Raw genomic sequence first — 25,180 nt, 5'->3', positions numbered from 1 at the left:
TCCCATCACATCCGAAGAAGAAACCCTGGCTTTGTGGCCTGCCATCACCACCACAGAAACCACCCCTGCCAGGAAGTCCATCCATTTGGGAGCCCCATCTCACCCTTGCTCCACCATTCCATTTGAGCAGCACACTGACACCCATCCTCAATGCCTCCATTGACTCAGCCACATTGCTGGACAATTGTAAACTCATGACTATCATGCCCTTGCTCATGAAACCATCAGCTTATCCCCACAGCGGAGATATAGCTTAGGAAAATGTTCTTCATGGCATCCTGTGAGTGGGTTATTTACAAACTGAAAGGTTGTCTCTCTATTTTTGACAAAATCTGGGCTAACATAAACGAAACACAATAGATGTTAGGAAGGTAATGAGACTGCCTATCGGACAGACTATTAAGATTAATAGGACCACTACTAGCCACCCGAGGTTGAAGTGCTAAGTGACATCAGTTAGATGGAAGTCTTGGGACATTTTATCCATCTTCCCAAATAGATATAAGTAGAGATAGGAGGTGAACTCTGCTCCGCTGTTGGAGCTTGTGGATTTTTTGCCACTGTGTGCTCTGCTTGGAGTGTGGGGTTCAGCAAAAACTTCGCCTTCTACCGCCACCTAGTGGACTTTACTGGTGCAGGCCCATCCCTATGTCACAGCCAACAGACATGGTGAGCAGTGCCTGGAAGTGATCTGCGAATGCATGGGTGGATGCTCCATGCCCTGTGAGGAAAAGCGCTTATGGAGGTCTAAAAGAAGTATAGTAATGGTGAGCATGTGCAGCTGAGCATACTGAAGAATTTACTCGAGGTACACAGGGTAGATAGGGGAGAACTGGGAACACTCCCAACAGATGGGAGATTGTGAGCCAGCACCAGCCCCTCTGACCCACCTTGGGCTCCTGCATCTACAGCCGCTGAAGCTTCTGTACACCCAGCTGATGCACCGCTTCTGTTCCCTGAGCCGAGGTAAGTTGCTGTTCCCATGGGAGAGCGGAAGGGTGAGCTAGTGATTTAGGTAAGAAGCCTGTCTGTGCCAGCGAAGTGCTTTGTTAGTGGGGCTGCTACTCTCAGTCTGCACTGGCATGTGAGCAGCAGTCAGTGATGGGGTTTCGAAACCCTGTACCAATGGCAACCTGTTTGTGCAACGTGCATCTCAAATAATGTGAATTGTTTTGGGGATGAGAATGCAGAAGTGTTTTTTAGCCAACAGAATATGTGCAGACTTTTAGTGTAAATGATCAGACATCCATTGGCTCAGTTGGATCACTCCTTGAACAGCAAACACTTTTCTGAGGAACCTCAGACCTTTTGGCTAACAGCGGGCAGTTTCAAATTAGGGCAAACAGAACTCAGAGTAATTTCATGAAGATTTTATGCAACTCTGTGGAATTCCACATAGTGCAACTCCACGAGCTCCGTCCATCCCTAGTCATAAGTACTAACAGATGTTCCAATGATCGTCCCAGTAAAGAGTGGACTTCTCAGCAGTGAATAGCTTTGATCTCAGTGTTTTATTGCTGTGTTTTTCGTACAATATTCCATGGTTGTGTCAGCCTGCCATCTTACTACTAGGAAGCCTGCAAACTCATTTGTGAAGTGCTTAAAGATTCATTGCTTAGTCCCATCATCTTCAATACAAACATGATCCCTTTGGCTAACATCATCTGTGCACATAACTTCAACATCTTTGCTTACTCTGATGATATGCAACTCATAATCTCTGAGCAGACCCCGAATACAAGAAACAAGTTCATTGCCCGCTTGACTGAAGTCGCTAACTGGATGAAAGCCAACTGTCTGAAGCTCATCACTGACAAGACAGAAATAGTGATCTGCAGCAAGAACACCTCACCATGGGTCAATAAGTGGTGACTGATGGAACTTCAACCCACACCCAGCATGGTGCACTTATTTGATTGGATCAAAAGATGTAAAGAAGGAGGGAGTTTCACCATGAGAAGTTATAATGTGTGAAAACTTGTGCCACAATAAAATACAGGATACTCCCAATACATGTATATGGGAGCCAAATAAATCTAAAATTAAGACAAACAAAGTGAGATAAGGCCATGATCGGAAGAGAAATCATGACATTTGAGACATGACACAGGTGAGAATTGAAGGAATCAATAAAGGGAGGGTGTGGGAGGAACCACAGGAAAAAAAGACTGGTATGTCTATTTCAATTAAGAAGCAGAAATATTGAATGGTTACGCTCATAATTTGGCCCCTCCTTAGGAGGTGCATGGTCTAATGAGAGCATTGTGTATGTTAAACAAAGGTGTGGTAAATAAACTGGAATGTCGATTTCACGAGCCAAGCTTTCATATTAAATGGTTATGCCTACAATCTAGACTCGTGGAATGGGAAGCTTTTGGTGTAGCGCGAATACTAAGGTACAGCAAATGTGGGAGCCATCATGGATTGGTCTCCCTAAAACGAGATGGAATTAATCAAAAAGGTGTGAGATGTAACTAGAATAAATCTGCAAGAGGAGTTTGAAAAAAGGCTCAAAGCTGGTTCAGTAAAGAAGTAATGCAGTTTCAAGTGGACAGACAAATATCTTTTTTTTAATTATATCATGGTCATGGTACTATATCCATAAATTGAAAGATGGTGAGTGATGACATTTAACAATTGGCAATATTGTTAATAATGTGCTCACATGAAAAACCTATTTACAGAAATTTACAAGCATGGATGGATAATGTTTTATACATGGCAAACAATGTTAAGAACAGTAGACACATTGAGATGCATAGAGTGCTTCAAAACAGCATTAGAGACAGAGATTTGGTAGGTGCCAAATGTATAACGTTTGAATAGTGCTAAAGTAGACCATTCTACAGGAACATTGAGACAATTTGTGACACTATTTAGTTTACAGATCATCTATTTTCATGCAACAAAAGAAGGTAGTTGACACTGTTATTCTGTTAGGTACTACTAGCCGCTTCTAGAATCCATCATTTCATGTACCTAGTAGTATGGTCCCAATGTGAATAGTGGTCAAATAATGGTGCAAGTTGTACTCGACATTTGATTCAGGATTGATGTTATAGTATGAGCTTGCCGATCTCCAGTGCTGTTTTCCCCAGGTATAGGAGACCACCTGGCCATAGAAAGGAGTCACTAACACTATTTGCCTGGTAAAGAAAGTGAAGCCCTCATTCTCCAGTTTGTCTTCTTTGATTAAACCATATAGTTTACCAATTAAATGTATTACATGTACACCTTTTGATTTATTGTTCAATATTCACAATCTAATAGTGGTCACTTCCTTCCTCATTAATATCTCCTCACGATGCATGGTAACATCATATTTTGGCTTGATGAAACGTATGAATATTTTAATAAATGATACCCTTGTTTATTGTTCACCTCAGTATATCCTGATACCCAAGTTCATATGTGGTATTGAGTTGCCCTCTTTAAATAACAACATTGTTGATTACTAGTGATATCAATTAATTATTTTGAAAGTCTGCATTAGGCTTTCTAAATGAGTACTACAGTAACCTTAACTGTTAATTGGACGCTTATAAGCTTGTCTGTAAGCTTTTGAAAGATGCAAAAGAAATTAGATATTTCAAAAGTAAAGCATTTTTGATGGATTGAATTGTCTTTTCATTTGTATTCATCCTAAATGTAGATGCAATCAACATAGGTAACTTATGGAGAACAGGCTGCTGACCATTATTAAACTATAAACCTATGGTTAGCCTTTGCTGTGAAAAACTGCAGGTTAAGCATGTTGGGGATTAGGTGGTCATGGAGCATTGGGAATAGGATCTGGTCATAGGTAAGGCCATGCGGCCAACCCTGATCAGCGCATAGCCAAAGGCCATGCATGGCAGGTGTTGACCACATGCAGATGGTTGGGCACAGTGTTTTGCCATAGGGAATGTCTACCACCCAAACCCTATTGCATGTTGAATACAGGGTCTGTTTTGACTCCAGGACTTGCAGAGTACCTCCACTGTATATGTCCAACATCAGTGAATAATAGAGGTTACCTGCTTGTGGAGGTGTCTGTACAGGCACTGGCCACAGGCTAATCTCTGTACCACATGCAGATGGTTAGGCAGAGGGTTTACCATAGTGAAAGTCTACCACCCAACCCCTATTGCATGTTGTATACAGGGTCGGTTTTGCCTCCAGTTCTTGTAGAGTACCTCCACTGTATATGACCAATATCTCTGAATAGAAGGGGTTATCTGCTTGAGGAGGTGTAGGTGCAGAAACTGGCCATAGGCTAATCTCTGTTTCTAACATGCCCTGCGTTTGGCTGAAGATCATTTGCAGTGGAGGTTTGATACTTGTGGAAAGTTGGGTGCAGGGCCTTGTTGGAGCCTATGCACTGAATCCATAACTGTTGCCGAATGGAAGCTGGATCTGGCCAGAAGCTTTGTGTGAGATGTCATAAGTAGTGTCCTCAATTATGTCTTTTAACATGTCATAAGTGATGCAAAATGTGCATCAGGGCATGCAGTGTATATGATTGTCCAACAGAATGCTACTCTTTTAAAATTAGGGAGCTGTTAAGCGACTGACAATATGGGTAGGCTGAGAGAACAATTGTTGAGCAATTAGGATGCTGCACTTATGCAGAGGCTCTCTCTTTAACTAATGTTAAAACCTTAAAAAATACATCAAGCCTCAAATTGCTAAAAACCCATATCCTTCCCACACTTTAAACCCACTGTTTTCATGCATGCATTAGCATCTCAATGCGCATTGACTTCAATCTGCTCATCAGTAAATGATTTAAATGCAACAGCTCCAATTCCAACAAAACGGCAGGTGTACCTCACTTTTATCTTGAATACAAAATATTAGTGCTCTACTTGTTCATTAGAACACTTTTGTGACAATGCAGTTGATTTCTTGGGAATTAATTGAATGTCAGTGATGCTGGAAGTACACGTTTAACACTGCATGTCAGAAATAATTCACTGAAATGGACAATATTTAAGAGCTTGAGATCAGGAACAACATCTCCATCAAAATCAGAACTGGGTCTAACCATCCTCAATTTAGAAAGCAGCTGAAGATCCTACTTCATAGAGAGCACTACATATCCACATACTAGGTTTCACCACCCACAACATCATAAGCCATTTATCAGCAGGACAAGAGGAAGATTAAGAGTGTAGTCATAGTTTACTCCTACGCCACTCCCACAGAACATTAATATTATAAACAAACAGCTTGCTACAAACAGTAGCTGAGGATTTACCTATTCTGGAGTATTTTTTATCCCCCCCAAAAAAAGTTGTCAGCTTCTTTGTTTTTGATGCAATTTAATAGCTCCATATAGGTTTATCCCAAGGAAACCCCTTACAGTAACAGCGCTCACCATAAAAGGTCTTAATCTAAGAGTATGAGAGAAAACTGATTAGTTCGGGTAATGATGGGGTGGAGGAGCAAAATACCACCATCAAATTCATATACAGATTGTTCACATGTGGGAAGCAAGGTGAAGAGATTATACTATGAGGATTTGGAGGGTTGCATGCAGTAAGATTGCCAAATCACATCCAGGTGGAAATGCAAAGGGCTTTAATCACAAAGGAAAATGTAGCTGAAAGGTTATGTTTACAACTAACATTACGTTTTCTAGGCTTCCAGGAATTCATCCGGGAGGTTTAGGCAGGCATGCGCCTATATATGGGGAAGCTCTCTGGCACACTGGAGATCTCAACAGCCATAAATCCATTAAAGCGAAGGGAAAATGGATGTTTGAAGTGAGGGTTTGCTTTGAACTTCTGGGTGCAATTTCACTACTTTTTCATGAATAGAGACTATGTTGTGGAAGGGTTAAAGCAAAGTTGTAACACACTGTGAAAGCCTGTAAAGCACTGTGATTCTTGATGTGATCAACTGGCAAGGAATTTGTTTGAGAAGAGTAACCTATAATGTAGAAAGCTCAGGTGGTATGCCCCCTGAATATTGAACCCACGGGGACAGAATATCGAGGTCATAACAATATATAAACAGTCAAGTAAGTCTAGATTTTATATACTTAACTACATATATATGTACCTATGTGGTTCATATTTCTTAATGGTATGTAGATGTGAAGTTAGAATAGTAAATCTATACTTCAGACTGTGCACTAAACTTTTGATATTTTGTCCCTCTATATTCTCTCGTAGATATTCCTATACCACATGTTGGTATTCATATTCAGTAGTACAATCGCTTAGGGTAGACAACAAATGTTATGTAAGGCATGGTCTGCAATCATCTCCCTCTGAACATTTAATTCACTTCTCAAGATTAAAAAAATAACAATCAGCCATTGCATGAATGTTTTTACAGTTTACATTTTTGAAACTGTACTACGACATATTCAATAACGAAAAGGGTGTTATGTGTAGCATATGTAATTCTACTGTTTCTTAAAGATTACCTGTTGCATTGCAAGAGAATAATAAACTCCTTTTTTCTCCATAAGTTCAGTGTGTGAACCCTGCTCAACAATGACACCATTGTCAAATCCTGCTATGACGTCAGCTGTCTTTACAGTAGAGAGACGATGAGCAATCAAAATTGTTGTACGACCAGCCCTAGCCTTGAAAATAAATGAAAAAATATACATTTTACAATTAAAATTACAGGTTATATAAAGCATGGCATTCTGATAATTAATCTCAAATCAGATGTTCATTTTCTAATTACTTCAAAAGAGTTTTAAATTGAATGGATAGTGAGCCATACCACTAAATAGTATTGTCATTGCATTGTCAGTTATTTGCATAAATGGAATATAATTAAAACTAGCCTTTACCTTAGATCATTTACAGCGATTGAACTTTACCACGAAGTCCATGTATGTAAGTACCATGCAGGTAAGTAATTGTTCCTTTACCATGCAGTACTTTACCACAGAGGTAAGTATTTTTTATTACGTAACATAATGTTTATGTTGTTAAAACCAAAAAACTGGTTTAGGATCAAGTAATGGTAGATGGGGTGATTGTATTGAGAACACAATAAAAAATAGTGCTATGTAGCTAAATGAAAAGTTTTCACAAATATTAATCAATATGTATGTTTTATAAGGTAATGTTTGAATCTGACCAAGCCAATATTGATGAAGACGCACAGTCAAAACACGTTTGTTTTTGTGTGTTCTTTGAATACAGAACATTATTGTACCCCATGAGTGCCGGTCCTTCTTTTGGACTATATTTGCACACATATATGTGTGTGTGTGTGTGTGTGTGTGTGCATGCATGCATGTGTGCGTGTGTGTGTGTGTGTGTATATATATATATATTACCTACTGGTGGTCGCCAGTAGGTAGTTATAGTTAGGACCAAGTTTCCATAGTAAGAGCATTTTTTGTTTTGCTTATAACTTTGGCGTCGTTTGATGAATCTTCGTGACATTTTCCAAACAAATTCTTTGTTCATATCAGCTCCTGTGTGGGAAGTTTGGGGGTGATTTGTCAAGGGGGGGCGAAATAAAAGGGGGGTCCCTAAACGTGTTTTCTCCATGTTAATTTCCATAGGAAACTTTAGACAAGGCTACAGGTCGAACGGGTGAATGGAATTACCCCAAATTTGGCAGGGAGAAGGGTCTTGGTCTAGAAAGCATGCTTTTGGTGTAAATCTGTTCAGTAGTTTTTGAGAAATATCATCATTTACAGATATCGATATTTGGGAATTCTGCCATCTGTTTGGCTGAGGCGTTACGAGCACAAGCTTGCTGCTTATTGGCTGTGAGCGCTGCGAGCGGTTGCAACTAGGAAGTGTTGGCTGCCATTTTGTTATTGCGTCAAAGCAAGTAAGGGGAAAAAAGGCAAAAAAAGTGGGAAAGAGGAGGGTAGGAGCACTGTGGGGTGTTTCGGGTGTGCTATAGATGGGGTGTGAAGCGAAGTATTCACCCCTAGCGGTGTGAAAGTGCTGGGCTACTGAAATTAAGTTAGGTATTACCTAGAGTCTGATGCTGCTAAGCTGAGCTGGTGAGGGAGTCGGGGATTCAAGCGTGAGCCCAAATTGTGTGTCTTATGCTGTGAAGTCATGTGCCGTGGCCGCTGCACTGCACCTGTGGCAGTAGTGTCAGCATGTGTTTATACCTACTAGGACGAACTACGTGACCCGTACTGGTCTGAATGTCCTGGTGAGGTATTGTGTACAGTCTCATGCTGCTAAGCTGAGCTGCTGCCAGACTCAGGGATGAAAGCGTGAGTCCAAACAGTGTGTCATATGCTGTGGAGTCATGTGCTCTGGCCGCTGTGCCACATCTGTCCAAGTAGTGTCAGTATGTAGTTATACCTACTCGGATGAACTTTTGTTTCGAACATTGTAACTTGTGTATGGTGCTTAGGGGGTGCTTAGGGGGTGTTATACAGGGAGTGCGAAGGTGAAATTTGCGCGTATCAAATCAATTCGGTATTTGTAAAGTGCAAACTACTCACCCCTATGGAGGAGTAGAGGTGGTGATCAAAGCGAGAGTTCTGTGCTGCAAAGTCAGATGGTCTGGCCGCTGCGTCACAGCTGTGTGGAGAATAACATTTGGTGTGGCTGCGGGAGTTGCCATTACCTGGCCCTAAAATAGCGGGCCTTAGTTGTCAGTTATAGGGTGGCTCTAAAAAGAGCCCTTGTGTTGATTAGTTGGAGCTACATATAAGTCCGGATGCACAGATTCAAGTTATTGCGGAAAACTCGATTTCCCTGATCTGTGAAGTGTACTCCATCACTTCTGTACATATCAGCCATATCAAAACGTATGTTGTTGTTGTAGTTAGACCCCATTTTGTTGTCTCTGAGGTATGCAGACACAGCTTTGTTGAGTTTCTTCCTAGATTTTTCAATCTGAGGGCAAAATTGTTTTGACCATTTCCACTTCTGTCTTTGGCATATATTGGAATATACAAAGACAGTTTGAGGGAAATGTAGCATCAATTGTCCAAAGGTGTCCTTCATAAGCATTTCCAAACCTACCCCAGTCAATGTGCCTAGGTTGTTTTCACCACAGCACCACAGTGCACAATCCTGAGGTTAGGGTGTTGGAGATGCAAACAGGTTTTAACCAAAGGCAACATTTGGTGCCACTTCAATCCTCTCTGTGCAAACCATTTAATGTCCACATTTTGTAAACCTAGGTCTAAGTCAATACATCTCTGTTCTGCATACCTCTTGCACCAGAAAATATAGCTATGTCCTACGATCCACACTAGCATTTTGAAGGTATGGCTGGAAGGTATGGAAAGATGTCTGTAGCTCATGCAGTTCCTTGGTAGAATAAGAGATATGTTTAAAGATGGGGAACTACTTTTTATTGCCATACAAAACAATATGATTGGGAGATGAAAAGCATTATTTTTTATAAGTAGGGTGCACATTCATTTTGTGGAAAAGCATCTTTGTGATTGGTTAAGAAAAAGCAGTTTCAACGTTGAGTACATATCATAGGATAAAAGTTGTCAACGCAACCTCACCTGATACTTCCATTTGGAAGGCACTGTTCGAACTTAAAACAGTCGTGAACTTTTAACCTGCACGTGCCGTTAAATGTTGGAGAAAATGTTGCAAAAAGATATGGTTAAGTTTAAAAAGATTGATGGACTTTTAACCTGCATGTGTTGTACAATGTTCTAGAAAGTGTGTTGATAGAATATGTTGCACTTCTGACTTCTATGTGTTGTTGAATAGTAAAAAAAACTGTTTATATGGAAAATTAAAAAGAAACCAGGAGCGAGAAGTTTTGAAACCTAAAAGAATCAAGGAACTATTCTAATTTGCTCTTTACATGTATTTATGTGTGGAGCAACAAAATTATAGACAGAACAGCACCAGGAAAAGGAAGAAGCAGGGAGTGGGGGGACGGGGGGAGATCGGTAGAATGGCAGACATGCACAATTAAATATAGCACAAGTATAGACAAACAATGGCCAAAATGAAATACACCAACAAGGAGCACAAGTCCCACAACTTGCCAACCTCACACCAGTGAACGAGCATAGAAGTGAAAACCACGCTGCATTCATAGAGGATGTATACAAAGGCGGATCGTTGGTGTTGTGGGATGTCTGCAACCGTGGTCATCATGGATGAGATGCCCAGCACGTGGCACATGGGCTGTTACATTGCAAACAGCTGCTCTTCCCTCTCACGAGCTGCCACACTTTTCTACGGTGCGGTGTTGTATCTTGTGCACTCGTACGGCACACCATTGTAATGCTTATTTGCGCATGTGCTGTTGCGTTCCAACTACACCATCACAGTGCCGTTTGGAGGTGGTGCATGCCACTTTACAACATTGACTGCTGCAGCCCTTGTGGCAGGCCACACCAGAACATAGAGACACACTTACCGCACTTCCTGTACACGGAGATGTCTGAGACACCCCATTCCCATTGTCGGATAGGCACACGCCTGTGCTAACCTGTGTACTCCGGACCAGCACACGCCGGTTGTGCATGCAGGAGGATGCGTGCGTAGCTACATGTCCAGGCTCACTGCCAATGCTGAGGTGATATCACACTGTGATGTTGCAGGGCAGGTGCCTATCATGCTAACACAATGACCAGAGGGACACACTTGCTCAGTTGCGGGTTTGGGGGGCGTTGGTGGTCCCGGAGTTGTTCCAAAGACTCTTGTGGCCCTCATGGGTATCCCTGTATCATGCTCATTTATTCTATGGCACCTGTGGGTGTTCTGGTGTGGCTCTTGGCTGTGTTCTCTTTCATGATGCAGGTAGTCATCCTGCTTAACACCATCAGAAAGCAGGTGTAAAATCCTTGGTGCTAACGTGGCTTATCGCCGGAATTTGTTTCGCATTGCAGTTGGTGTGAAAGTTGTGATGTGATTTTTTGCATGTGCAGGACAATATACGAACTGGGCAGTGTATCTCGTCAAGATCCAGCACCTGAGGCCCGATTCCCAATCAATATAAATACAATGAGGTTTCGTAAATTATTTTGTGTGTACACTGTGAGTGCAGCCACTACGTAAGTGCAATTCAATATAGGATTTTAGTATTTAGAATAAATCGCAAAGGTGCACCTCGTGTCTTTTTGCATGGGAACGGCTAGTCTGCATTTCATTATCAGCACTTTAATGGAAGTAAAGTTGAGATAAATCTAACACACTATTCAGAAGTTAGTGGAAACTGCAGACATCACCAATATTCACACGATAAGTCCTACAAAATGTAAGACCATGGTGGAATTCATCAAATAACAGTAATAAGAACAAGAAAGAGTTAAACAGCAGTTAAGAAAACAACCAGAAACGTTATTATTATTTTTTTTAACCCCTTCAGTGCCACGCCCTTTCCCCCTCCTGTGCCGGGCGTTGCACTAGTGGGTGGGGTTCATGACGAGATAGTCTCGTCATGGGCACAGCGCAACAGTGCTCCATGACGAGACTATCTCGTCATGGGCACTGAAGAGGTTAAACTTTATTTTTTTATTAACATATATCAACGATAAAATAATAAACAAAATGTATTAAAAAAATACAAAATAACAAGGTGGAACACTGCTGTGGGGACCATGAATGTGGACGACAGAGCCTGGAAAATAAAGCACAAAATAAGGACGTGTGTAATGCGCATATCAAAGGAGAGAGACATAGAGAAAAAAAGAAGGAAAAAAAGACAGAGAGAAAAAGAGAGGGAAGGAAAGAAAGGGAGTGAGAAAGGGAGAAGGAAGAGAGAGTTACAGAGATAGAAGGAAAAGAAGGAAGAAGAGACAGAGAGGGGGATAGAGGGGGAGAGAGGGGGAGAGAGAGAGAGAGAGAGAGAGAGAGAGAGGGAGAGAGGGAGAGAGAGTGAGAGAGAGAGAGAGAGAGAGAGAGAGAGAGAGAGAGAGAGAGAGACACTGCTGCCCCTGCGTATCCATGAGCAAATAATTACCTGTTGCCACCGGAGTGTGCAGCAGTGGGCACTCCACGTCCCCATCAAAACTCCACGCATCACAGATATTTTGCTGAGTCCTGAATGGCGGAGACCACATCAGGTGCTTGGCGAATCGCACAGATGATGCTGAGTCCTGAATCATCAATGGCGGAGACCACATCAGCTTTAGGGGCCGCTAAGCCTGTGGAAGTTAAGTTCGTGCCACGTGGCGGTAGGCCCCTGATGGCCATATGAGCTTTGGTTGGCACTAAACATGTGCATCTGAAGTCCGCGCCAAGGGGGTGGTAGGCCCCTGAGGGCTATACAGATTATGTGTGAGCAACCTGCGGAAGTTTTGAAAGACTCTTTATGGTTTAGACCCGGGGTACTCACAAACTTTCTCTCGGGGGCCAAATTTACAGTGTGGTTTGTGGCCGAGGGCCGCACCGGTGAGGGCGGGGGCAGTGGGGGAGGGGGCGGGGCTAGAGCAAAAAAAAAAAAAAACTGTGACCATGAGGTTGAACACAGGCCCCTGCAGCAGACGCCTTCGTCCACTGAGCCACCAGACCCGGCATTCACACATCTCTATCTATCTATCTATCTATCTATCTATCTATCTATCTATCTTTCTATCTATCTATCTATCTATCTATCTATCTATCTATCTATCTATCTATCTATCTATCTATCTATCTATCTATCTATCTATCTATCTATCTATCTATCTATCTATCTATCTATCTATCTATCTATCTATCTATCTATCTATCTAGCTCGGTCTCCCTCCCTCCCTCTATCACTCTCCCTCTATCATTCTCCCTCTCTCTGTCTCCCTCTCTCTCTGTCTCCCTCCCTCTGTCTCCCTCTCTCCCTCCCTCTCCCTGTCTCCCTCCCTCTCCCTGTCTCTCTTCCTCTATCTCTCTCTCTCTCCCTCTGCCTCACTCACTGTGTTTGTCTCCCTCACTCTCTGTCTCCCTCCCTCCCCCTGTCTCCCTCCTTCCCTCTATCTCCCTCCCTCTCTGTCTCCCTCCCTCTCCCTCTCTCTCCTTCCCTCTCTCTCTCCCTGTCTCCCTCCCTCTCTCTATCTCTCTCCCTCTCTCTCAATCAGTTTGTCTCCCTTTCTCTCTGTCTCCGTCCCTCTCTGTCTCCCTCCCTCTCCATCTGTTCTCCCTCTGTCCCCCTCCCTCCCTCTGTCCCCCTCCCTCCCTCTGTCTCCGTCCCTCTCCCAACTTGTCTGTCTCTCTCACGCTGTCTCTCCCTCCACATTTGCTATACACTTTTCAATTCTGGTTAATTCCCAGCAGTCAATCATAATGGCCTAAACACAAGGACCTTTTTAACCATTAGGAACAGGGCTACGTTTTAGAAGCCTTCTAATTGGCTGCTTGCAGTTATTCACAGCAGGCATTACTTTAACTGTCCATGAAACATGTGGGACAGTTATTTTTGCAGCCGTCAGTGGCACGCGGCTGAATTACAGCATGTAGTTTGCCCTTCTCTTTTTAGGAGGTTGCGGAAACAAGTAGATCACATAAAAATAGAGGATTTGCACTGTGAGTCCCATCTGCATTCTGTATGCTAACAGACTCAGGGTATCAGCTGGTATGACATCACATGAAAGCTGTCATGACAGTGACATCATAGAAAATCAAATGGCACCCATGGCACAAGTGAATGAGCTTTGAACACTGTAGAAAACAATAATGCCACTAATACTGTATGAGTTAGCAATACCAGCAGCAGCTGCAAGCCATGCGTTTCAAAACACTCGCCAGTACTAAGAGGGTTGTTCAGACTCTCTGCTTCAGTAGCTGGAATTTACTTACTCTCTGTCTCTCTCCCTCTCCATCTGTTCTCCCTCTGTCCCCCTCCCTCCCTCTGTCCCCCTCCCTCTCCCAACTTGTCTGTCTCTCTCACGCTGTCTCTCCCTCCCGCTTTAAACTCACCTGCTGCTCTCACTAGCTGCTCCCCCCCCCCTCCCCCTGCCCGTCACCTCACCTTCCCTGGAACACAAACAGCCGCCGCACCCAAGTACTTCACAGGTCTTTTAAAGGCCAAGTCACTTGTTAATGAGGCTTTGTTGTATTTCATCTCTTCTTAGCGCCCCTGCATCTCCACTCATTCAGAGGGGAGATGCAGGGGCGCTAAGAAGAGATGAAATACAACAAAGCCTCATTAACAAGTGACTTGGCTTTTAAAAGAATCGCCCGGCCCCCATAGCTCCGCGCTGCTGCAACCGGCGGTGCACAGGTACGATGTCTGCAAGGTCCGCGGGCCGCCAGGGAAGGCTTGCCGGGCCGCTGGCGGCCCGCGGGCCGTACTATGAGTACCCCTGGTTTAGACACTTGGAGCGTCCGGCATCTAGTCAGCACCAGCAATAAAGGATGTGACGTTGTCAATCTATTATATTTGCGTGGTCACATGGCCTGTGATGCATGTGCCGGACGGGTGTGGTGTGTGTGCAAACCTGCCCTGAGGGAGTGGGCGGGAGATGTGGGGAACTAGACCACTGACCTGCACACCAACAGCGAGTCTGCCTGTGACAGGTAGCTATGTGGGGCCATAGTCAGAATGTAATCTGAGTGGCGTGGCGTGGCATACGACGGAACAGGTCAGGAATAGCTACAACGGTGCGGACGGCTCATAGTACTGCATCTGTGAGTGGAGTGGACGGGCTGCAGTTGTCCCTCTGCGAGCCTGGGTGCGAACTGTTCATAACACACACTACATAAGTATTGAAAAATCATTTTGTGATTTAGTCCGTCAGCTGGCATTTGTCCGAGGTATTTGTGAAAACATATCGGAGTTCTTTCTGTGATAGATACCCCTTTGACACTGCCTCTCCCCACATCAGCAGGTAACGTACCCTCTTCCCACATTACCATCATACCCCCAACAACCTTCTTGGGTCCGGAAGTGTCCGTGTGCGGTAGGACAAAGAAGAGTCTTAGACATGTATAGATTTACATATCAAAAAAAAATTTAAAGAAAAAAACAACAAATAAGACTGAAGGCAGTCTGGTGCTGTGGTCGCTGGCACGACGTTGGGGTGACTGCCATTCAGGATTCAGGACACAGTTACACATGTGGGATCGGTTTGTGTTAAAGAGGGTTAGTGGCACGACTTGCTATTTGCCTTGCATATGGAAATATGCCTCACTGATCAGAGGGAGTCTGGTGCTGTGGTCGCTGCCACGGACTTGGGGTGGCTGCCATTCAGGACTCAGGACACAGTTACACACATGGGATCGGCTTGTGTAAAAAGGGTTAGTGGGACTAGCTGTCGCCGGCCTTGCATATCGAAATATGCCTCACAAATCGAAGGGAGCATGTTGTGTGGTTGCTGCCTCGGACTTGGGCTCACTGCCATTCAGGACTCAGGACACAGTTACACATGTGGGATCGGCTTCTGTTAAAGAGGTTTAGTGGCACCAGAAGTATTGAGAGTGTACGAGCCTGTGAGGATGTCTTGGCTATAGGACTCCCTCAATGTGGAATCACAACTCTATTTAAATTGTGAGGCCTGCTGATCGTAGTGTAGGCTAGAGGTAGCGGTGAGCAAGGGCCCCCAGCCACGTGAATACGTTGGTGGCGTCACCGGCCTGCGTAGTGCAGGTTCAGTGGCACCACTTGTCGCCAGCCTTCAATATGAAAATACTCCTCACTAATCGAAGGGAGTGTGGTGGTGTGACCGCTGTCATGAAGTTTTGGGTCACTGCATATGGAAATATGTCTAACTGCTCAAAGAGAGTTTGCTGCTGTGGCGGCTGCCATGGACTTGGGGTCACTGCCATTCAGGACTCAGGACACAGTTACACATGTGGGATCAGCTTGTGTTGGACAGTGTTAGTTGGCACCACGTGTCCAAAATTCAAATTGCGAGGTCTGCTGGCCGCACTGTAGACTGCTGAGTGTTCGTTTGTACTTGAAAATGAATTTGGTGATTGTACTAAATGTATAACTGATATAAACAATGTTCAAGAAGAAAGGATACTAAAAGGATATTATGTAGATTTGAGGCCTGTAATAGTTAATTGCCTAGTGACTCTGTAGTTAATCAATGAAGAAATAATTTGCATTAGGAGCCCTAGTGAGTGCAGTGTAGGTGTATGATGAAAAGATGAAATAAGTATAGAATACACTGACAAAGTGTTGTATTTTCTGAGTACAATCTTGTTGTTAGAAATTAGCATTTAAAAATGGAATTGCGAGCTGTACTGCCATCAGTGTATACTGCTATTCCATTTTAGTTTTCATTTGAAGATTAATTTGGTCATTGTAGTAAAGCTATAACTGATATAAAAAAAAGTTCTTGAAGCAAGGATACTAAAAGGATAATATGTAGGATGTAGGACTGTGATACTTACTTGCCTACTGGAGTCTATATTTGCATGTGGAAATACCCTTTACTGATGAAAGGGAGTGTGGTGGTACGGAGTTGGGGTGACTGCTATTCAGGACTCAGGACACAGTTACACATGTGGGATCGGCTTGTGTTGAACAGAGTTATTGGCACCACGTGTCGCCGCCGTTGCATATGGAAATATGTCTAACTGATCAAAGAGAGTATGCTGCTGTGGTTGCTGCCACGGACTTGGGGTCACTGCCATTCAGGACACAGTTACACATGTGGGATCGGCTTGTGTTAAAGAGGGTTAGTGGGACTACGTGTCGCTGGCCTTGCATATCGAAAAATGCCTCAGTGATCGAAGGGAGTGTAGTGCTGTGGTCGCTGTCAGGGACTTGGGGTGTCTGCCATTCAGGACTCAGGACGCAGTTACACATGTGGGATCGACTTGTGTTGAACAGGGTTATTGGTAGTACATCTACATTCCTAGTTTGAATTTTATAATGAGTACATCGGCAATAAATATAAACATAGTTGGGATTTTCACAAGAAACTACTTTAAACTTTGTTATTTCTTTTTCAAACTTCACAACAGTATTATCTTCCATTTGTTGATCAACACCTAGACATATCTAACTGTAATTTTCTGTACAGTTCTCTTGACTAGCAAAGAAACGTAAGTCTATATCATCACAAATTTGTTTTATAACATTTATATTAAAACTCGATTTCGTGCCCCAGGAAAACCTAGACTTATCCAGATGGTTCCTGTTGACTTTGAATATAAACTTGCAGATGTCTATCGATCCAAACATTGGTAGGATCCAATTTCTCGATGCGAAAGTATCTTCAAAATTAAGCTGTACATTTTTTTCCTAAGTGTCTTCTCCTGTGGAATTTCTTCCCACATTTCTTTCAATTCTGTCTTCTCAGTGTTGGTAATATATGACGTGACATAGTGAGAAACAGCAATTGAGTTATGTGCATCATATCAAATCTCTGTATTGTAATCATTATTGTACGTCGATGCTTCTGTTCTTTTTAAATTATATGTATTTTTGGGTGATTTTCGAGTGATGGTATGGCTCATTGCTGACATAAAAGTGTTCACTCTTCCTTTGGAAATTACTGGACGTGGAAAGGGAAATCGACAGTTTGTGTAAAATGTATCTTTTGTGTTATGTTTTCGTCTGCAATACTTTCCACATTGATGACTTCGATATGCAAATACGCCACACTAATCAAACGGAGTCTGGTGCTGTGGTCGCTGGCAAGTTGGGGTCACTGCCATTCAGGACTCAGGACACAGATCCACATGTGGGATCGGCTTGTGTTGAAGAGGGTTGGTGGTACCATTTTTCATCAGTTGCCCACAGTGTAGGGCAGTGGTAGCGGTGAGGTAGGGTCCACAGCCACGTGCATACGTTGGTGACCCAAACAAACCTTGTGTAGTACCGGTTCAGTGGCACCACTTGTCGCCGGGCTTCCATGTGGAAATACCCCTCGGTGATCGAAGGGAGTCTGGTGCTGTGGTCGCTGCCATTAAGGACTCAGGACTCAATAACACATGTGGGATCGTCTTGTGTTGAAGACGGTTAGTGGTACCATTTGTCGCCGGTCGCCCACAGTGTAGGGCAGAGGTAGCGGTGAGCTAGAGTCCACAGCCACGTGCATACATTGGTGGCCCCACCGGCCTTCGTATTGCAGGTTCAGTGGCACCACGTGTCGCCGGCCTTCCATATCGAAATACCCCTCACTGATCAAAGGGAGACTGGTGCTGTGGTCGCTGCCATTCAGGACTCAGGACACAGTTACACATGTGGGATCGGCTTGTGTTGAAGACGGTTAGTGGTACCATTTGTCGCCAGTCGCCCACAGTGTAGGGCAGAGGTAGCGGTGAGCTTTCATCCACAGCCACGTGTATACGTTGGTGACCCAAACAAACCTTGCGTACTACAGGTTCTGTGACACCACGTGTCGCCGGTCTTCCATGTGGAAATATCCCTCGGTGATCGAAGGGAGTCTGGTGCTGTGGTCACTGCTATTGAGGACTCAGGACACAGTTACACATGTGGGATCGGCTTGTGTTGAAAACGGTTAGTGGTACCATTTATCGCCGGTTGCCCACAGTGTAGGGCAGAGGTAGCGGTGAGCTAGGGTCCACAGCCACGTGCATACATTGGTGGCCCCACTGGCCTGCGTAGTGTAGGTTCAGTGGCACCACGTGTCGCCGGCCTTCCATATGGAAATACCCCTCACTGATCAAAGGGAGTCTGGTGCTGTGGCCACTGCCATTCAGGACTCAGGACACAGTTACACATGTGGGATCGGCTTGTATTGAACAGGGTTAGTTGGCACCATGTGTCACCGGTCTTCCACAGTGTAGGCCGGAGGCAGCGGTCAGCAAAGGCCCACAGGTAGGTGACGTTGACTTGAGCTGCACAGATTGGAAACATTTGGTCTTCTTAACCCATTATAGTCTCTTACACAATTTGTGTCGCTACTAATGTTGAATTGTGAAGCATGTAACTCCAGTGTAGGGCGGAGGCAGCGGTCAGGATGGGTGCACAGGCACGTGGCGTTGAGTTGAGCTGCACAGTTAGTGGCACCTGGAGTTCTCAGCGTGTGCACACCCTGCGATGAGACGTGGACCCGGCAGGCCGCACTGGGAGCAATGTGTTTTGTCTAAAGAATTCTGCCTTGATAAGGCCACGTGGTGATGACTTATGGTGCAGTGAGTTAGTAGCACCTGAAGCACACAGCGTGTGCGCACCCTGCGATGATGTGTGGTCTGGGTGGGCCGCACTGGGAGCAAAGTGTCTTGCGAACTGGACTGCGATATCTGCAATCGTCCCTACATCTGAATTGTGAGCCATGCTGTCCGTAGTGTAGATCAAAGGAAGTAGCCGGTACAGACATAGGTCTGCGGTGCTGTGCCGCTGGGTTCGCAGGGGCCCTGTGTCAAGGAGGCCCGTGGTTATGGCGACTGCCACGTGCCAAGGTGAGGGCTCCCTTTCTGACAGACTTGTTGGTCTTCTCACAAGTGAACCAAGCCTAGGGCCTGGTCTATTTATTCATACTCCTATGCTAGAGTGGCGTACGTTGGAGCAGCCCACTCCCCTTCCAGGGGGGCACAACACAACAACATGACCGAGATCTTCCCCACTGCCTGAGGTAACATGGTTGCGTCCACTGTGCACTACAGTGCAAGTATCAATAGTATATCTCCACATGGAGAGGTTAGTGCTTTGCATAGATAGGTGTGTGCAGCACATTAGCGCTACACTTGGCAATGTGTGCTTTATCAGTGATGGGTGACTTGACTCCTTCATATATAGTTGGTTGCTCATCTCCCAACATTCAGCTATTGTGTGACTGAGGGGCATGGCATTTTGGGAAGGTCCATTGTTCTGTTTTGTGCTGCCTCGGTGGTAGTAGGGGGGTGGTCCAGGGGGGGAGGTTCTGGTGGTGTGGGGTGGGTGTTGTGGCATTGTTGGGTGTCAGTGCTGCATGATCAGTAGCTGTATCATGTGTTGGTCTTTAGATGTGGCTGTGAGTTGGGTCGAAATAACGGAGTAGATACTCGACCTCCTTACACCAGTTAAAGGTTGAAGTTAATTTGTTACTGCTAACTTGGCTTATCGCCTGCTTTTTGGATCGCATTGCAGATTTGGCTGGTTGTTGAAAATATGGGGAAGTGGTGTTTTTGCATTTTTTTTGCACGGGAACGCCTACTGTGCATTTCATTAGCGTTAGATGTGGCTCTTGTTTGTGGCGATTTTGTTGGTGTAAGGTATTGATGGAAGAGTGGTGAGATTTGCAGTTTTCACCAAGTTGAGAATGGGATGATAATTAAAAAACATAGAAAAAAATGAACGCTATAAATAGAAATTAGCATTTAAAAAACCTTAGAAATTGACTGAAAAACCATAGGTTTCAGAGACGTTATAGTTAGTTGGACATTTGACTCATATAAAACCTGAGAAATTCGCCTGTTATAGTTAGTTGAGCTAACTATAACTTGCGCCCCCGCAATGCACTGCTGATGATGTCACATATTACATCACTCATGACATGGTCAGTGACATCACTGATGACATCACTGATGACCTCTCAAATGACATCACTGATGACATCACTGATGACACCATCCACGTGAAAATCAGATGCACCTGATCAGACCCTAATATAACACTTGATACACCCAGTCTAAAATATAGACTATAATTTTCGAAACCGTGAACACACCAATACCAGTTAGTGCATATCCACTCTCTAATTTATAGGTCTACACACATACATTCATTCACCTATACACTCATTCATACATACAGTCAGCCATCAATACAGCATTATCATATCCAGTCACATATCTATACAGACATTCAGACACTGCTTCTCTTTCTTAGAGTTATTCACACACCTAGTCAGTAATGGAAATAATCACTAACACTTTAATTTACTCACCTGTACAATTATATACATACCACGTCACTTATTTAAACATATGCTAACACATACTTACACTCTAATCCAATAACTAGTATAAGGACACACTGATCCGTACAGGCACTCTCACAATCACCCATTCTCACATATAGTCATTTATATAGTGCAACACTCATATATACTGCCTTTCACATATGGAGTTACTCACATGTACCACTGAGGCATCCATTCACTCACCGAGACATTCATACACACACTCACTCAGCCATACAGACCTTCACAGATACAGACTTGAACACATATACCTAGTGAATTAGCCACTCATACATCTAGGCAGAGAGTCACACCCCTCACCCACCCACGCAGACACTCAGGTATTCATACAGCTACTCAGACAAGCAATGAATAGCTCATATAGATCCTCATTTAGTTGCTAACCAAACCATGGAACTGCTTGCACATCAACTAACAACCTAAACTATGTGAATGTCTCTATGAGTCGCTAACACATGCATTAAGCAAGACACAATTAATTAGTCACTTTTGCAGTTAGTGACAAACCTATTTAATCATCCATGCTAAGTATTATGCACTCATTCATTCTTTAATACTCCTTGGCATAAATATATTTATAAAACATATTTAAACTTTACTGAAACACACATTCACTAGATGATGTCATCAGTGATGTCATTTGAGATGTCATCAGTGATGTCATCAGTGATGTCACTGACCATGTCATGAGTGATGTAATATGTGATGTCATCAGCAGTGCATTGCGGGGGCGCGAGTTATAGTTAGCTCAACTAACTATAACAGGCAAATTTCTCTGGTTTTATATGAGTCAAATGTCCAACTAACTATAACGTCCCTGAAACCTATTGTTTTTTCAGTGAATTTCTAAGGTTTTTTTAAATGCTAATTCCTAAATATAACATCCATGAAACCTATGGTTTTTTCAGTGGATATATATATATATATATTCACTGAAAAAACCATAGGTTTCACACACGTTATAGTTAGGAATTAGCATTTAAAAAACCTTGCAAATTCACTGAAAAAACCATAGGTTTCACACAAGTTATAGTTAGCTGTACATTTCACTCGTAAAAAACCAATGAAATTCCCCCGTTATAGTTAGTGCAGGCAACTATAACTCACGCGACCGCAATCCTCTGCTGATGACATATGCGTCTTTATGAAAAAAAAATATTTGTAATATATGTATAGCTAAAATTTAATGGAAGAAGACATGGGCAAATAAGTGTCTAAATACAGTATTAGCATCAGCAGAGGATTGCGGTCGCGTGAGTTATAGTTGCCTGCACTAACTATAACGGGGGAATTTCATTGGTTTTTTACGAGTGAAATGTACAGCTAACTATAACTTGTGTGAAACCTATGGTTTTTTCAGTGAATATATATATATATATATGTTCACTCTACGGGTCTTCGCAGCGAACTCCAACGACCAGCATGCAATTGGCCCCGGTGAGCACGAGGGAACTGCAGACTACAAGTCGAGGCAGGGCACCAGTATTTCATTGGGTGTGGCCATGAGAGCGTCAGAAGATTTATTAATGACCGCCAGGTGAGAGATTCGGCTTGGGAACTGGCACTGAGGAAAGCACTACCGCTGAAACGCGTCTGCCAAAATGTTTCCAGTTTGAAGGCATAAACCCGTGCTGTCAAGTATGGAATAAATCCTGTTGTAAACCCCAGCATATTTCGAGCTCATTTGTAGGGACGAGTGAGCATTGGATTTTATGTGAAGCCAGTATTGCTGACACTGGCCACCGGCATGCCCTCCCGTTCAGGTGCAACGCGCATTCAGCAAAAAACTTTGGACCTTGTATTTTCAATACAGCGCATTGCCCCCCCTTGAGGATCATCAGTACTGACTGTGACCACATCGGGAGTGAGGAGTAGCATTAGCTACAGGTGTTACACCAGGTTCCAGCAATACCATCAATTTAACATTGGGACCAGAGGCTGCAAAGTTTGTGGAGCTCGGCAAGCCATATTGTTGGGACACCACTTGGTGTTTAGAGGCCCTTCACTCTACGGGTGTTCGCAGCGAACTCCAACGACCAGCATGCAATTGGCCCCGGTGAGCATGAGGGAACTGCAGACTACAAGTCGAGGCGGGGCACCAGTATTTCATTGGGCGTGGCCATGAGAGCGTCAGAAGATTTATTAATGACCGCCAGGTGAGAGATTCGGCTTGGGAACTGGCACTGAGGAAAGCACTACCGCTGAAACGCGTCTGCCAAACTTTTCCAGTTTGAAGGCATAAACCCGTGCTGTCAAGTATGGAAATATCCTGTTGTAAACCCCAGCATATGTCGGGCTCATTTGTAGGGACGAGTGAGCATTGGATTTTATATACATATATATATATATGTATATATATATTCACTGAAAAAACCATAGGTTTCACACATGTTATAGTTAGGAATTAGCATTTAAAAAACCTTGCAAATTCAGTGAAAAAACCATAGGTTTCACACACGTTATAGTTAGGAATTAGCATTTAAAAAACCTTGCAAATTCAGTGAAAAAACCATAGGTTTCACACACGTTATAGTTAGCTGGACATTTCACTCGTAAAAAAACAATGACATTTCCCCGTTATAGTTAGTTAAGCTAACTATAACTCGCGCGCCCGCAATGCACTGCTGATGACGTCACATATTACATCACTCATGACATGGTCAGTGACATCACTCATGACATCACTGATGACATCTCAAATGACATCACTGATGACATCACTGATGACATCATCCAGTGAATGTGTGTTTTTCTGAAAATTAAATATGTTTTATATATCTCAAGGTCGATGGAAGAATAAATGAGTATATAAGTGTCTAAATGGATGATTTGTTTTTGAAAAATTGATTGTATTACTGACTGATTAAGTGTATCTTATTGAATACATGGCTAAGTGAGTAATGTTTAAATGTGTAAATACCTGTATCAGTCTCTCACTTTGTGTATAAGTGGCTGCATGGGTTGGTGAGCAGCAACATGAGTGTCTATATAGGTTATTAGTTGGTTTTTTGAGTATCAGTATGAGTGTCTGAGTGTCTGTATGGTTCAGTGTTGGGTATTACGTAGTGCATAAGTGCATGAATGAGTGACTCACTGTTTGTATGTGTTGAAGACAGCATATGTGCAGGACTGTATGGGTGGAAGAGTGTGTGTATGGGTGTGTTAGCGAGTGAATGGCTGTCTCAATAGTGTCTCTATGAGTAACTACATATGTTTTAAACTAGTATATGTGACTATTGGTGTATATAAGTGAGTGTATGTGAGAGTGAGAGATTGAAAGAGTTCCTGTATGAATAAGTATGTGTTTCAATAAGTGATTGTTTAAAAGACTAAGTATGTGTAAGTTTCCGTAGAAGTAAGTGTGGTGGTGTGTGTATAACTGTATATGCAAGTAAATGGATGTTTGATTCTTTATTAGCATGAGTAACTATGTGTGTGAGTAACTCTATGGATGAGTGGCATTGTGTTACAGGATGTTTAGGTGTATGAGTACATATGATGTGTGAGTACACGAATGAGTGACTGTACAGGACTGTTGGTGAATAAGTAGATGTTTATGTGGATCTTAGAATTATTGAAGAGGTTGTTGTAATTGGTATTGGTATGTCCATTTTTTTGAAAATTTCAGTCTCTATTTTTGAATGTGTGTATCAAAGGTTATATTAGGGTGAGAGGAGGTCTGCCACTCTATCACATGGATGATGTCATCAGTGATGTCATCAGTGATGTCATTTGAGATGTCATCAGTGATGTCATGAGTGATGTCACTGACCATGTCATGAGTGATGTAATATGTGACGTCATCAGCAGTGCATTGCGGGCGCGCGAGTTATAGTTAGCTTAACTAACTATAACGGGGAAATTTCATTGGTTTTTTACGAGTGAAATGTCCAGCTAACTATAACGTGTGTGAAACCTATGGTTTTTTCACTGAATTTGCAAGGTTTTTTAAATGCTAATTCCTAACTATAACGTGTGTGAAACCTATGGTTTTTTCACTGAATTTGCAAGGTTTTTTAAATGCTAATTCCTAACTATAACATATGTGAAACCTATGGTTTTTTCAGTGAATTTGCAAGGTTTTTTAAATGCTAATTTCTAACTATAACGTGTGTGAAACCCATGGTTTTTTCAGTGAATTTGTATGGTTTTTTAAATGCTAATTCTTAGCTATAACATATGTGATTCCCATATTTTTTTTTATGATTTTTTTTTATAAATTCTTATATTAAATGTGTTTTTTTTTTAAAAAAAACAAGTTTTTTAAAAACTTTTTATTCTCTTAAAACACTATGTTTTTTTTCTAAAAAATCTGCACTATTTCAAGTTTTCTCTTTTTTTTTTTTACCAAACAGGTAAGATATATTAGTATAACTTTGAAAATATATATATATTTTTTTTTTTTTTTTTTTTTGTGCGCGTACGGTAAGCTTACGGTAAGCGTACGGTTTACGCACTGTCCGTAATTTATCTACG

The 25,180-nt window shown here is 42.9% G+C and overlaps 1 protein-coding gene across 1 annotated transcript in view; it reads right to left on the bottom strand.

The window, feature by feature from the left end:
• The window catches only part of LOC146789325 (ATP-dependent translocase ABCB1-like), a 1,722,143-nt gene that overhangs the window by 615,180 nt on the left and 1,081,783 nt on the right, over positions 1-25,180 (bottom strand). Inside the window, exon 16 of the mRNA XM_085631119.1 lies at positions 6,416-6,577. Within this exon, the coding sequence (XP_085487245.1) occupies positions 6,416-6,577 (162 nt within the window). The remainder of the gene's footprint in view (positions 1-6,415; positions 6,578-25,180) is intronic.

This window comes from Triturus cristatus, chromosome 10 (assembly GCF_964204655.1).
Source record: "Triturus cristatus chromosome 10, aTriCri1.1, whole genome shotgun sequence".
In the NCBI taxonomy this organism is placed as follows: Eukaryota; Metazoa; Chordata; class Amphibia; order Caudata; family Salamandridae; genus Triturus; species Triturus cristatus.
The sequence above is the reverse complement of the archived record's forward strand: the minus strand, read 5'-3'. Positions and strand labels throughout refer to the sequence as shown.